Raw genomic sequence first — 16,372 nt, forward strand, 5'->3', positions numbered from 1 at the left:
GTGACGGGGATTGGAACCCTGGATTCTCGGATTACGATTCGAGTGCCTTAATCACCTGGCTATGCCGGGCCAAATAGAAAATTAGAAACCTAAGTAGTTAAGTTTTTCTTCTTTTTATTAAAAGCATAAAGCAAAGTTTAGTTACTAACAAGGGAAAAATTAGTCTTAAAAAGAGTTTAATTCAAGAGAAAACTTCTCAAAACGTTTTATTGTTCTGCTTTTTAGCAATTTTTTATTGAACAAATTTGAATGAGAAAGCTGACGTGAAAGCGTGACTAGTATTTTTTTTGTACAAGAAAAGCTTATTAAATTAAACAATATAATCTTCAGTTTAACGTCCTATCTCTCTGTCAGTCTCATATTTCAAGTCTTGTTTGCTTCAACGTCACCTGAAACCAAAACATAATGGAACAATTATTAGAATTCTTATTAATTCTAAAGTGAAAAATCTTCGAACCGCGTTTGTGCAGTACAATACAACTAACATAACTTAAGGCACACTTGGTGAAACGAAACTTTTAAGAAGTTCAATTATAAAGTCATCTTTGAATTTAAATCAATGTTAAAAAAAACTTTGGTTATTTTATTTATTTTCTATTCCTCATTTGGTTTGATTTCTTTAGAATTTCGCGCAAAGCTTCTCGAGCGCTATGTGCGATAACCATCTCTAATTTAGTAGAGTAAGACTAGAGGGAAGGTAGCTAGTCGTCAACACCCACCATCAACTCTTGGGCTACTCTTTTACCAACGAGTAGTGGGATTGAACGTAACATCATAACGCCCCCACGGCTGAAAGGGCGAGCATGTTTGGTGTAACAGGTATTAAGAACCAACGACCCTCAGATTACGAGTCGAGTGCCTGAACCACCTGTCCATAGAGGGCGTATTCCTCATTTTTATTTCTAATCTAATATTTAGTTCTGTTACCACTAAAAGCTGTTTAATTCATTTAATTCGCATTTACAAATTCATTGTGAATTACTACAAAATGGCTTGTTAAGTTAATAATTTCTATGCTGTTAAAGTTAGGTGTATTTATTTGGCTGAATGACTATCACTTTACGATTTCTCAACTTCTGCCAAATATTTACTCTTTTTTAATTTCCTGATTAACCAAACGATTAAAATTATTGTTGACGGAACAGAAAAAATGAATGTAGTTTCAAAAATACGAAAGTAAATTTACAAATATATGTATTACAAATACGAATGTAAATTTACAAATACGAAAGTAAATTCAGTTTACAAATATATGTATATATATATATATATATATATTCTAATGTGACATTTTATAAATTCCATATAATAAAGAGTACCATTAAGTTTCGTTTTCATCGTACCATTCTAACTACATAAAAATTTGCTCACAGGTTTTGTATGTATTTATAATCCTATATACGGTAATATAAGATATTTATAATAATGATAATATCAGCCTTTATCCTTTACTCATTAACTTTTTATACTTGGTACAAAAGAGAGGTAAAAAAATAACAATAAATATTCCCTTACAAAAAAATCGAAAATTATTGATACTTTTATAGAATAAATGGTTTTCAATAATCTATACTCTCAAACAAGCATTTGTTTATTAAAATGCAATATGCTGTTATCTAAGTCAACTGTACAGAAATTATAGGTATGTAAATTTCAGATAGTTAAGCATAGTTATAAGATTATATTTTCACGGTTCAATGATGAGTTCTTTGTCAAAAATACAATACCAATATTCATTAATTAAAAATAATGAATTAATGAGAAGTTATCATGTAGACGTACATAATAACTTTCACTTATCTTTTCAGCTAACTAGGTAAACAACCGAGGCCAAGTCATGGGACGAAAGACCTTTTTAGCTAAGTGAAAATTGAGCCATAAATTAGGTAATTCGAAGTTGGACAACCACATTTATATTTATAAATTCTAGAAATGATATTCCATACTGATAGGTATAAAACAAAGCTTGATAAATATTGCTAAAATAAAGATATCTGTATTACCTTGTGATACATACTTTTGAAATACACACTGTTCCACTGGAACTTGATATGTTATGAATTGTAGGTAGGGGCACCGACACAAATAAGGTAGCACAACCAGAATAAAACCCATGATGTCTCTGAAAAATAACGTATTTTAAATCTTATTTTAAAGACATGTGAATAACTTACTCGTATGTTAGAAAAGTAATATTTTAGAGATAGAAAAACCATAATCGAGCAACCTATACCATTAATCAGCTAAACTGATATGTATAATTTAAACCTGAAGAACATCCATGTAAAACAGCTTAGAGAAGACCAAATATATGTGTATATATATATTTTAAAATTATAATCATACAGGACGTTCCCAGACTATTTTTAATGACAAATAATATTATATATTTTAATTTACAGGCATTATAAAATAGTAAAAGAAAGCTAAAACCAAATAAATTATATAAAAAAGCAGTAAATAAAACTTAGTACCATTTGTATAACATAAAGCAGTCTTTATATATATATTTGAATAAGTACTTAAAGTATCATATACCATATGTTTACATGTTAATAACTAAAAGTGTAAAACTTTGATTGTCTCCACTACACTTAATATTGTACGAAGAGCTGTTGGAAGTAAGTTAGTTACCGAACTTACCAAAAACCAGAATAATTTTGGTTTGTTTTGAATTTCGCTCAAAGCTACACGAGAACTATCTGCGCTAGCCGTCCCTAATTTAGCAGTGTAAGACTAGAGGGAAGGCAGCTAGTCACTACCCCTCACTCACCGCCAGCTCTTGGGCTACTCTTAAATCAACGAATAGTAGGATTGACCGTCACTTTATATCGCCCCGACGGTTGAAAGGACTAGCATGTTTGGTGTGACGGGATTTCGGACCTGTGGCCATCAGATTACGAGTCGAGTGCCTTAACCCCCTGAGCATGTCAAGCCAAACCAGAATAGAAATGGAAATGAAAACAAAAGATAATTGAATTATGGTGGCGATTTGAATACTTGTATATAAAATACGCTCAAGAGGTCCACAGTCATATATATTTAATTGTACTTCTCCAAAATATTATTTGAAAATATAAAAATAAATAAACAATTCTATGTTATATAAGCGTGTGATTTTTTTGCAATTATCAAAATTATTCAATGACATTTTCAAAGTAAAATTAAAATTACGTTGTATGTAAGATATATAAATTAAAGGCAAAATTTGTAAAAGAAAACATTAAAAATATTAGATTTTGACATTTTTAGTTTCACTTCCTGTAGGTGGTTTATTTTTTCATTATAACGGTAGAATGAAAAATGCTTTTAAATTCATCTTTGCTTGTTTAAACCTAATGCTCTATGTATTGTGTCCCATGTGGGATTCGAGCCCCAAATCTTATAATCCCTTATGCTTGCCACTGATCCACTGTTCGACGTAAAATAATATATCTAATGATTTAAGGTGTGAATAACCTTCAGTTATGCAAATAATTTGGATATACTGTTTAAAATAATATAATTTTTCTTAGGCATTCTAACAATAGATGTAATTTCTGTATCATGTTACAATAGTAAAATTGTGTTTACCTTTTATAGTTTAAAATTTCTTTTAGTAAAGTATTTTTATCTGATAAACTCGTATTGCACAAAACAACAACAACATAAACAGTTAAATGTGTTTTGCATTCTTGAATTCGTTTGAAAAATAAACCCACTAACCTGCTTTTCTATTAAATGTCATATTCAAAATTTGGAGAAGCATTACAAACCAATGTGTGGAAAACTTTGTGACAAAATTCACGTTAAACAACGTATTTCTTTTAACATCCCTCTTATTTTGAATCTGCGATAGACAAATTAAAAGGAATTATTTTAAAAAATTTGTAATTAATGTGATTTTTATCACACTTTTTTAAGTTACTGTTTATCTGTTTTTCGGTGTTTAAACTCTAATTTTTAAGTACCATACTGCACATGTGAATAATGCTTTAGAGAATACTTTGATTCACATCGTTTAACCTAACTGCCTAGTTCTGCTATCGAACAAAAATCCTCCTGGTAGATGACTTGTAGAAGACAAAAATAATCTGAAACGCTATTTTTATGCTTCTCTGATTTTGAATTCACGAGGGACTAAACAAAAAGGAATATGAACAAAAACATCCGCAGTTAGCGTTATTTGTATCACAAAGTTTTGGTTTCTATTGATTTATAACGTTTCGACCGTTTTCAGCGTTTATACTGTAACTCTTAATGTGTTTGGAATATTGTTTCTTACAAATACTCATAATCCTTGTTTTCTACTTCCCATGATCTCGAGTATTTTATAATCTAACAGAATTACTCATAAAAACCTATAAGAAAAAGTTACATTAAAGACGCAATAAAGTGACTAAAGCCTCCACGACAGAGATACATTTATACAACTGAAAAACAGAGAAAAATACAATAATTATCAAACCAAAGAGAAACAAGAAAAAGATCACTAACTATACGCAATTAAGAAAGAGATACTGTCGTTCCGGTATGATTCAGCACGCTATATTTCAATATAGTTTTCGTATCTTTATTATATAAGTAACAGATAATAATTATACTTTGTTTAAAACATCTTTAAATAAGAGGAACTGAGAAGTGTTTGAAGAGTTGTAGTCTAACAACGAGGGGCGCTGTGATAATATAAATAGAGTGGGAACATTTGTTAGGCATATTTGTATTAAATTAAGCTTCTAATCTGTATACATATATATATATATATGTAAGCCAGTGTGTGTCACGTCACGCTTCATTTATCGAAATAGGAGGAGTCATAAAGCCCAAAATGCATTTATTCAAATAGAATAGTTCAATTAATGTCTGTTCATTACGATTTTAGTGACGGCTGTGTGCCCAGAAACCTTGTAAGTGTAGTGAATGTTGGTATAATAAACATAAAGTAAAACATAGTACACGATAAACTATCCTAGAGGAAAGTGGATAAAATTTATAATGTAAGTAGAAATATCCATTCAATTTTAAACCTGAATCGTTTCTGAATTAAGATATTTTCTGTTACATTATCAACGTCTTTAACCTGTTCAGTGCCATAGACGATATAACTCGTCCAAGCCGATCGGTAACACAGTGCCATGGACGAGTTAATTCGTTCTCAATAATACCTAACTTCAACGATAGATGTCAGCACCATACATGCATTTGACCTACTTACAAGTTTTTTCACTTTCGATCTAAAATGGCGTCACGAAAAAGTTACAAAATGAAGAAGAATTAGAGTTGTATTTTGAACTTGGTTCGGAGTTTGAGGATAGCAGTGGCAATTCAGAAGATTCGGATTTTGAAAATTCTTTGGAAAATACGGAAATATAAGACTCAGATGTTAGTGAAGATGATCATAACTGGCCATCAACCAACACTGGTAAACGGGCGATAACACCAGGGAGTAAACGTAAAATTGCAAGTCGTGGTAAGAACAGTTCCAAGAAAAAGTGCCTTAATGACAATGATTGGAATACTGAATCCTTTGCTGCTTCAGTTATTTCTCAGAAAATCATGGTGTCCAGTACGACGACTTGAGCCAAGACACAAAGCCCTTTTATTGTTTTTAAAAGTTCTTCCCTCCCACAATTGTCAACCATATTGTAACAGAGACCAATAAATATGCAGAGCTATGATGGCCCGCGCTGATTTGAAGGAACATTCTGCAGTAAAATCATGGAAACCAACTAATGAGAAGGAAATTTATGAATTTATGGGTCTGATAATGCTAATGGGCATAGAAAGAAAACCAACTATTACCATGTACTTCAGCACTGACCCTTTGCATGCCACACCCATTTTTGATCAGTGCATGTCAAAAAACCGGTTTCTTTTGCTGCTATTGATGCTACAATTTGCTGACAATACACAGGAAAATATTGTTGACCAATGACAGCACAAGATACAACTTATTATTGACCATTTACAGGAAAAAATTAGAACCTCATATATACCAAACGAACATGTTTGTATTAACGAATCTTTGATACTATGGAAGGGCCGACTGGAATTTCGACAGTACATTCCATCTAAAAGGGCTAGGTTTGGAGTCAAAAGTTATGAGCTATGTGTAAGTGTAACAGGCTATGTTTGGGACTTTTTCATCTACACTGGTGCTACTACACAGTACAGCACTACAGAGAGCGGACAGGGCGAACGTGTTGTACGCACATTGATGGAACCATTGTTTGGACAAAATTGTAAGATCTATTTGGATCGTTTTTTTACAAGGCACTTTAGCGAAGTCATTGCTTGATCATGACACCTATATGTGTGGGACAGTAATGAAAAATCGAATTAGGATGCCGAAATGCTTCACAAGTATCCAAAGGGGAGAAATGGAAGTGGCACAAAAAGACAGCATTGGTGTTTTTCACTGGAAGGATAAGAGGGACATTTTCATGTTGAGTACAATACATGACAATACCATGCAAAACACTGGAAAGATCAACCGTGCTACTGGTTTAGTTATTGTAAAACCAAAACGTGTCATTGATTACAATCGTTATATGGGAGGGGTTGACTTATGTGACAGTGTGTTACATGCTTATCTGAGTATGTGCAAGGCTGTCAAGTGGTAGAAAAAAGTATTTTTTCACATGATGGATATAACAGTGTACAATGCTTTGGTAGTTTACAAATCACTGGGAAACAACCTGTCTCTCCTGGAGTTTGGACTCGGTGTCATCCATACCCTGATTGAAGATTACCACACACAGCGCCCAAAATCCACCGGAGACCGGTCTTCCTTGGAAAACCCGCTTTGCCTTACAAAACGTCACTTCCCAACACTTATTCCCCAAACAGGAAAGAAGTATCACACTAGAAAGTGTAAAGTGTGCTCTGATAAATCCACGAGGGAAAGCAGATATGAATGTACTGATTGCAAAGTGGCTCTTTGTGTTGACCCCTGCTTCAAAACGTTTCACACGAAAGTGAATTATTAAAGGTGTCATGTACTTCAATACCCAAAAATGACATTTTGTGCATTATTGTTTCATGTTTTGTACATATTTCTTCATTTTGTGCACTACTATAAATTTGGCTTAAAGAAAAATAGTATTTGTTGCTTATTTCCTTTGTTTTAAAACTACTCAATTTTGCTGAAAAAAAAAAAACTGGCATAGGAGCTGCCATAGCAGCTGAAATACTTGGCAGTCAACAGGTTAATAAAAAACTTCTTTAATGAATGAACATGCTAAATTTAAAAAAAATCAAAAAATTATTTCTAGTTGTTTTTTCCTACATATTTCATTTTATACTTTAAGTATATGAACATAGAAAAATATTAGTTTATAATTTTGTTTCCAAGGGACATGACATAAAAGCCATTGTTGGAACGTATTGTTACAAAAACACAATGTTTTTTCTTTATATTAGAAGTTATTAATCTGAGTTATATTGATCTTACTTTTGATTTACTCATAAAGAAATCTGCAGATGTTTGACTGCCTCTTTGTTGGACAAGCATAATTTCGCAAAAATTATTTATTTCAGTTAATTATAAAATGTGAAATTAGGGTATATGGAAGAGGTGGTAGTAGTCGACCAGTCATTTTCCCGGCTATAGGCTAGTACAGGAAGTATTATGAACACAAAATTCATGACTTACCTTTATTTGTAGTCGAAAACCCTGAAAATAATTAAATATATTTACAAATTAATATATTCAGTAAAATGAAACTTAAAACTTTGCAAACAAAACAATAAAACAACAATGATTATTAGTAATTTTTCATTGATTTAAAATACTTGTACAACAAGAAAATTTGTGAAGCATATTAATATTAAATTAATTATATAGAACTAATAATGAACACAAAATTCATGGCTTACCTTTATTTGCAGATGCAATACCTGTAAATAAGTAAGTTTTAAACCAAATTATAATACTCGGTAAAATTAAACTCAACAAATTTTAAAAACAAAACATGAAACAACTATGTAATGAGTTCAATATAGATATTTAACTCTTTGATTCATAATTATTAATATATTTCATAGATAAACTGGTTTCCGAAAACTTGAGTGGTATGAGGTTTTTATCAAAACTTTGGAAGTTTATTAATGTACGCTTTTCTTATTTCTAGGTTTCGTCTATCGGACTATATATGCTTTAAAATTTCTTCAGGAAATATTTGTTTACTAGTTTCTATCGTTTATCATCTGGACCTAAGAAGTCGTACTGGTTAAGTTTTGTTGATATCTGATGCAATGTTTAGTCGCTAAAGTTAACTGGTCATTTTCGTGTTTCTTAACCAAAGTTTCTTTATTCAAGATCAAAGCTGCACAGTTCGCTATCTGCACAGTGATTGAAACCTCAATGTTAGCTTTATAAGCCCTGAATCTTACCATTGAGTCTCCTGGCGGGAGGACGCTTTTATTAAAGCACGGGATACTTAGTGGTATCATTTAAGAAAATAAAAAAAATATGTAAATAATCCTTTGCAGCAAAATAAAGAAAAATTAGTGTTACAGCGAATCTAAACTGAATAAACTTACATATTAGTTTTGAATTTTCACGCGAAACTACACGAAGACTATTCGGCACTAATCTTCCCTAATTTAGAAGTGTGAGACTAGAGAAAAGTCTTCGCCACCCACTATCAACTCTTCAAGTATTCTTTTACAAATAGTGGGATTGACCTAACATTATAACACTCTTATAGCTGAAAGGGCGAGCAAGTTTAGTTTGACGGGGATTCAAACCGTCGACCTTCACATTACAAGTGGAACGCCCTAACCACCTGATCATGCCGATCCTACAAATATTAACTTAAGAACAATTGCATCGGATATTTATACATGAGCATATGAAAGTTAACATAATTTTAAGATTATTGTTATTCTTAGAATATTTTAAAGTAATATTGATCGTGTATGAAACATTTAATAACAATGAGTATAACATGATATCATAATCGTTTAAAAGAAAAGAGTTTAATGGATTTGATTTAATGTTTTATGTTTTTTAATAAAAATGAGGCTCGTCAAACTAAAGTTTTTCCCGATATAAACAACAAGTAAATGTTGTGTAGGAAAAATAACTGAAGTTGACAATATCCAAAAAACAAATTAAAAGGTAATATTAACTAGTTTATTTTTACTTTATTTTATGTATTAACGTCTTCGGGCCCGGCATGGCCAAGCGTGTTAAGGCGTTCGACTCGTAAATCGAGGGTCGTGGGTTCGAGCACTAAACATGCTCGTCCTTTCAGCCGTCGGGGCGTTATATGTGACGGTAAATCTCACTATTCGTTGGTAAAAGAGTAGCCCAAGAGTTGGGGTTGGGTGGTGATGATTAACTGCCTTTCTTCTAGTCTTACACTGCTAAATTAGGCACGGCTAGCGCAGATAGCCCTCGAGTAGCTTTGCGCGAAATTCAAAAACAAATAAACAAAAAAAACAATTAATGTCTTTACAAAAAATTCGAAGGCCTGAGATAACATTAGCAAGGTGTCCTTGCAAAATGTTGTATACATTTCAGGGCAGGGAATGATACTAAATCAGGGTATCGCCTTTTCATGTCTCACTTTATGTAGAAGATGTAAGACTATACTGTCTTAACTCTCAAACGCGTATCCAGCGCAAAAAGGAATTACAAATGTCCTAAGATTGAGCAGTTACAGTTGTATTAGTTTAGTGAAAATTGTTGATCTTTTATTGTTTTCTGTTAATCCTCTTATTAGCATCTTGGATTTTACAGTCGAATAATTAAAACTGAATAGTTCGTAAAATAAATGTACAACGAAATTCAACACGGTTCTACCCTCCTGTAAGAGCAGATTGCAAAACCTTCTTTAAATTTGATTATTTTTGTATATTAATAATTGTCTATACATAGTCCTATTGCATTATTAATTTAGCGTAAAACGTCAAATGAAAGAAAGAAAACAAAACGAAACAGCTAGCTTCTCATGTTTGTTCTCAAGATCCGTAGTGAGAAGGGTTTGTGCACACTATCAAACTAAAGATCTTAAACAGGAAAAAGTGTTTGTGTCTTCTTATAGTAAAGCCACATCGGGCTTTACTGCTGAGCCCGCCAAGGGAAATCGAACCCCTGATTTTAGCGTTGTAAATCCAGAGACTTAACTCTGTACCAGCAGGGGGTAAAAACGAAAGAGCTCGAACGAAAACGTAGAAGTTCAAATGCACTTCATAGCGGTCATTATTCTGCATAAAATAGTTGATGGTATTTGAATGTTAACTGTAAAAAGGTTCGGTACAGACTTCAGGACAGCGACTGTAATGATTATTATTAAGTAAGCTGTAAGAAGTAGAATACTTAAATGAATGAGAAGACAGCTTGATTCAGACCAACTGTTGATCTTGTCTTATAGCATAACTTATCTGGATTTCTTTATAAAAATAGGAAGGACGCATTTTTATTCTCTAAAAATGTCTTACGACTTTCATACTTCTGCTAAAGATTTTGGAGTACGTGCATGTAAAGACAAAGATAAATGGTATACTCAGTACGACATTGCTCAGTGTTTCGGCGATGGTTCGATTATGGTGTGAGGAACACCAGTAAATAACGACGCATTGATCTTATGTTACTTCTAGAAGAGGTGGATTTTCTGCTCGATTAGGTCAAGACGTACGATCTTTAGCAGGGTAGAGAAGTCATATTTTGATTTTATGCAGTGTAACAACTTCTGTTAATGTCAGGTTTATAACATACGACCATGAACTAGAAAACTATAAAGATCACGAACTGCCTGCAAGAATGCATCATCTAAATTCCATTCAACACCTCCAAGATCTTAAGTGGCATGTGTTTCAACATTTTATCTCTCCACATAGCTTCATAAAGATCGGCTTTGTTATCTCAGAGTTTGTATTCACCATTGTATTATCCTTTGACAACTCTGAACTATGTCCTACAGAGATTGTTTTAACACTCATTATTGAGTAACTGTTTTACCCGAGAATATATATTTAAAACCAATCTTATCAATTAAACATTAAAACTGTCCATTATCAAGTTAATTGTACTCATACTGCAACTAACTACATAGTGATATAATGCTAATGAAAATAGACCGTTAGCTTTATTCATTCAATAAACGATGACATCAAAACGTGTTCTGGCTAATTTTAATTATGTTGTTAAGTTTAGCGATAAACAAATTAACTACAACATAGTTGCCGTTATTTTTTATTATTGTGTGTTTAATCAGGAATTTTCATTTGCTAACATCATATTATAACTAATCACATGTATATTCGGTACATATTGATATATATGGCGAACTATATATGTAAATCAACAAACTCCTTTCAATATTGTACCATTTTTTTTCCTATTTTTTTTCTCTATATTCAGATTGAGAATTGTTTGTGTTTTTTCTGACATAATAAAATATTAAAAATTATTTCCGTTAAACACTATCCATTTCAATATACAATAAGGCCACAATTCAATTTTAACAAAAACCTTCATACCAAACATTTTGGAGCAAACGAGGCGAAAGCAATTTTGGTGAGGAAAAGGAGTTACCTGTGTAAAAGGATATTTCTTTTGATATTTTGTAATCTGTTTCTGGAATATAAACTTCACATTCCAGGACTATCTTATCTATCTTTGGGAAATCTATTTCATGAAATGTTCCACTGAGCCAAATAGAATATAGTTCTCGTGTAATATTGACGTATTTCTTTGATGTCTGTAACAGTGGCCGTTTTGAGTGCTTTGGGAGGATAACATTGATGGACATTTCCGGTCGAGGAAACAGTCCCATTGCTTCACAAGAGATTTCTCTTTCTGAACTAGATATTTCGGTATGAGAGAAAGAGAATGACTTCGCTTGAGCTTGAAAAAAAAAAAAAAAAGAGACACATAAATGATATAACATGTTAGCTTCAGTAACTGTCATAAAAAACAACAAATACGTTAAAACAAACATCATTATGAACATTTACAAATATTCCACACATATTGTTTGTTTGTTTTTCAAGTCCGTAAATTCTTTCCACAAATCAAATAACCGAAAGTAACTAACAATTTGATCATTGATAAACTGAGGGTTATATTTATTTTGTTCTATCTCATGTTATGATGCCGAGGCGTCGACAATATAAGACTAAATAAACAGTACAATAATTACAACAATAGACCCAATGTTTCCATATGTAAATTAAATATAAGGTATTAAGCAGCAAATAAAATATAAAGAAATAATTAAACATCGCAGCGGAATGTTTGATCTTATGTATAATAAAAAAATAGACTAAATCTTGATCAAATTACTTTACGTACGTAGTACATATTTGTAAAATATGTTATAATTATCAGTGTTTAAAGGTGTCTCTGATTAGATGTTTACCTTTCTGATAGCCTACATTATAGCCATGTAGATAGAGCAACTATTTGTAATCCTTAAAAGTTCTAATGAAATTGTATTATGAACTTATGAAAGGTTTCTTTCAGTTATTGTTATTCTTATTTCAGTTTGCATTCAAAGCAGCCTATTAATAAATTTTCGTTATAGTAAATGCATTTTTACTTTATAAGCAGTCACGTGATAGCTAATGTTCGTTTTTTTAATTTCGCGCAAACATACACGAGGGCTATCTTCGCTAGCCGTCCCTAATTTATCAGTGTAAGACTAGAGGGAAGGCAGCTAGTGATCACCACCCACCGCCAACTCTTGGGCTACTCTTTTACTAACGAATCGTCGGATTGACCGTAACATTATAACGCCCCCATGGCTGAAAAGGCGAGCATGTTTGACGGGACTGGAATTCGAACTCTCGACCCTCAGATTACCAGTCGAACGCCTTATCCCACCTGGCCAGTGGGCCGTGGTAGCTGATGCATTACGGTTATGTAATTACCACTTCGAACAAAGAATACTTTCATTTCTGACAACTAAACACTAAAAGACACTAAACTAAATATAATAACTAAAAGTCAAAGCCTACGTATAGCTATACTTAATGCAAATCAAAAACAGCTAAATAGGCTATAGGATAATATGAGTATTACCATTTTTGCTAATTGGAGGGAACGTTTCAATATATCTCATCGTTCAAAGTGCTTGCAAAATTTGTACAATACAATATTGGTTCTGATAATTATTGAAATATTGAAAATTACAATATTTTCCCTCAATGAAAATCCTCAAAATGCTTGTTAATTGCATATACTGAAATATCAACTCTATTATTGTTATTCCAATATTTTATATCAATCAAAAACCTTTCAAGTGAAACACACTATTCGTTCTTATCATCACGACATTCGGTGGCACAGCGAAATGTCTGCGAACTATAACGTTAAAAACCTGGTTTCGATACTTCTAGTGTTCAGAGTACAGATAGCCCATTGTTCAGCTTTGTACTTAATTTTGAACTATCTCTTTTAATCAAATGCTGTAAGGTTATTGTTTACTCTGAGTTGTATCTTACCAATACTTAAATATTGATCAATAATAACTTAATAGTTCTTAAGAGGGTCGGGTTCGAATGCCCGTGAAAACAAATATGCTCGTCGTTTCAGCCGTTGGGTCGTTATAACGTGCGGTCAATCCCACTATTCTGTTGGTAAAAGAGTAGCCCTAGAGTTAGCGTTGGGTGGTGATGCCTAGCTGCCTTCCCTATAGTCTTACACTGTTAAATTAGGGATAGGTAGCCCTCGTGTAGCTTTGCACGAAATTCAAACAAACATCTTACGTCCTCTCTACTAACCACCAGCTCGCAGTTAGATTGTGGCTGCTCATGACATTGATTATCGTAGTAAAACAATACCAAAAGTGTTTCAAGTATTTACGTGATTCAACAGTATGTAAAGTGGTTTTATTTAAGACAGCGCAAATACATTTATAACTTAAATGAACTTTTGTCTTTTTTATTTTATGAAAGTTGGTACCGGGAGGTTAAATACAATTCTGTAAAGCTCTATAGATTAAGTGAAATTTTGGCATTGTTACTTATTGCGTTTAACCACACTTCGTTCTGTATTGCACTCATATTGTAATTATAATAAGGGTGTGTTTAATTCTCGTCTTCTTATATCTAGTTAGTGCAAAGCTCAAGAGATGCTAGTAATTATTCTATCGTATGTGTTCTTAAGATAACATGATCTCTCCTAGCATTTTACAGACAGAAATACTTAAACTATCCTGTTATTATTTTGTTTAATCAATACCATTTGCATGTTGTTAAGCGCAAAGGTGCACATTGAGCTTTAATATTTCAAACACTTTAGCTTACTGCTGAGCTGCCGGGGGTAGAGAGGAAGGTAAGGGTTTGGTTTGTTTCTTTAAGAAGTTATTTTTTTGTCCAAACTCTGCCACATTAGTTCTTTCACAAGTAATTGCTAAGTACAATAACAAAAGAAAAATATAAATAAATATTTTAACACTGCAACAAGTTGAGATATTTAAGCTTCTATATTCACCAAAAACATAAACTATATCTTACATCTTCTCAAATATATTTACACAGTTATATTCTAACAGTCAAAACAGTACAACACTTACAATACACCACTATTCTGACAGTCAATATAGTACAACACTTATAATACACCACTATTCTGACAGTCAATATAGTACAACACTTACAATACACCACTATTCTGACAGTCAATATAGTACAACACTTACAATACACCACTATTCTGACAGTCAATATAGTACAACACTTACAATACACCACTATTCTGACAGTCAATATAGTACAACACTTACAATACACCACTATTCTGACAGTCAATATAGTACAACACTTACAATACACCACTCTTCTGACAGTCAATATAGTACAACACTTACAATACACCACTATTCTGACAGTCAATATAGTACAACACTTACAATACACCACCATCTTCTGCTGCCGTTGATCATGACCAGCAAGAGACATTACCTGGCAGGTGTATTTACCACTTATATCCAAAGTAGGCTGCTGGACGTAGAGGGCTCGATAGTAAAAGTACGGATCAGGTGAATTGACTCTATAAGAAAGGTCAAGCCTACCCTTCAACATTTCAGAAATGTGTCGAGAATTCAGTTTAGGAATCCACTGGTAGATGGGCTCTAAATTGTTGTTGTAGAACCACTTGACAACAAGACGAAGATCACTTACTGTATAGTTATATTCACAGTCTAGAATAACGTGATCTGTTCCATTTTGAACTGAGTGTGGAACTGAAAGCCGCAGTATCTTGACAGTCAACCCAGCTGGAAAACAAAGATATAAATATAAATGGCGTTAGACTGTATGCGTAAAATATATTTGATTTTATAATAATGTATACTTCTGATTAGTAATTAATTAATTGAGTCGCTCAGTGACTATTTTTCTCATCTATATACACAGCGCAGAGTACATTACATTTAAACGAATTTGGAGCTTCAACATATCGATAATACCCATTTCACCACGTCCGGTTATACACTATCAGATAATCGTGCATTTAAAAATAACCATACAGAAAATTTCCTATTAAAAAAGGCTTCTTCAATAGGCTAGCACATCCATAGCACACCAATAGTCCTTAAGAGTTTTCACAGTCAATCAATAGTCTGAGAACAACGGTTTTCCAGCGTTTTTTTTCAACAGTTCGATCGCATACCAATCTATAGGTGCTGCATCCTAAAATTTCATCAGTATGTTTTCACACAGAAAAACATAAACACTGATTCCATTTTAAGGTGTGCGACAGTTGAACAGAAGTCTTATTCTGGTGAGCCCAAACTCTGTTAACATAATTTCTTGGAATATATCAATGATTTTTTTACCACTGTTTATGGATTATTACTTGTTACAAGATGCCGTACTTTACTAAAAACAGCTCAGTACGACTTGTTACAGATCTCTTGCTGCATGGTTTTAGTACTCCGAGTTGGTATATGTTTTTGTGTTTTCAAGTGTTATTAGGTATAAAAGATATCCTCATTTTAGAGATACGATATCCCAGTCTTAAAAAGATCTTTATCCGTGATAAAGAGCTGTTGTGTACCCATTTTAAAAGCTATAGATTTATGGTGGAACCAAGCAACCTATAAATTGTAATTATGAAAAGACACGGTGATTTTCATATTTAAAATTGTTTTAATAAAACACACTCAATCTTTGTAGTCAATCAATACGTATTAAATGAAGTTAAACATACTAACAATTAGAAGATTTAAAGCAAAATTAATATATTTTTTGTTCACAGCAGAGCTTCAGTAAGTTGTTGTTGTTGTTTTGAATTAAGCACAAATGGGCTATCGCGGCTCTGCTTACCACGGGTATCGAAACCCGGATTTTAGCGTTGCAAGTCCGCAGACACGCCACTCAGTCACTGGGGGGCTTCAGTAAGTTAATTTAGGCTTAAACGATAACAAGGAAGTGTGTA

The 16,372-nt window shown here is 32.7% G+C and overlaps 1 protein-coding gene across 3 annotated transcripts in view; it reads right to left on the reverse strand.

The window, feature by feature from the left end:
• Positions 1-204: 204 nt before the first annotated feature.
• The window catches only part of LOC143233197 (uncharacterized), a 49,470-nt gene continuing 33,302 nt past the window's right edge, over positions 205-16,372 (reverse strand). Inside the window, exons 2-7 of one of the 3 annotated variants that reach the window (XR_013018024.1) lie at positions 14,844-15,209; positions 11,525-11,836; positions 7,858-7,878; positions 7,634-7,654; positions 2,004-2,122; positions 205-389 (exon numbers count right to left, since the gene is read on the reverse strand). Coding sequence is in view for 1 of the 3 variants with exons in the window: in XM_076469172.1 (XP_076325287.1) it covers positions 2,055-2,122; positions 7,634-7,654; positions 7,858-7,878; positions 11,525-11,836; positions 14,844-15,209 (788 nt within the window). In the remaining 2 variants the exon portion in view is untranslated. The remainder of the gene's footprint in view (positions 390-2,003; positions 2,123-7,633; positions 7,655-7,857; positions 7,879-11,524; positions 11,837-14,843; positions 15,210-16,372) is intronic. The other 2 variants (XM_076469172.1, XR_013018025.1) reach the window with 2 other exon arrangements.

This window comes from Tachypleus tridentatus, chromosome 12 (assembly GCF_004210375.1).
Source record: "Tachypleus tridentatus isolate NWPU-2018 chromosome 12, ASM421037v1, whole genome shotgun sequence".
NCBI lineage: Eukaryota > Metazoa > Arthropoda > Merostomata > Xiphosura > Limulidae > Tachypleus > Tachypleus tridentatus.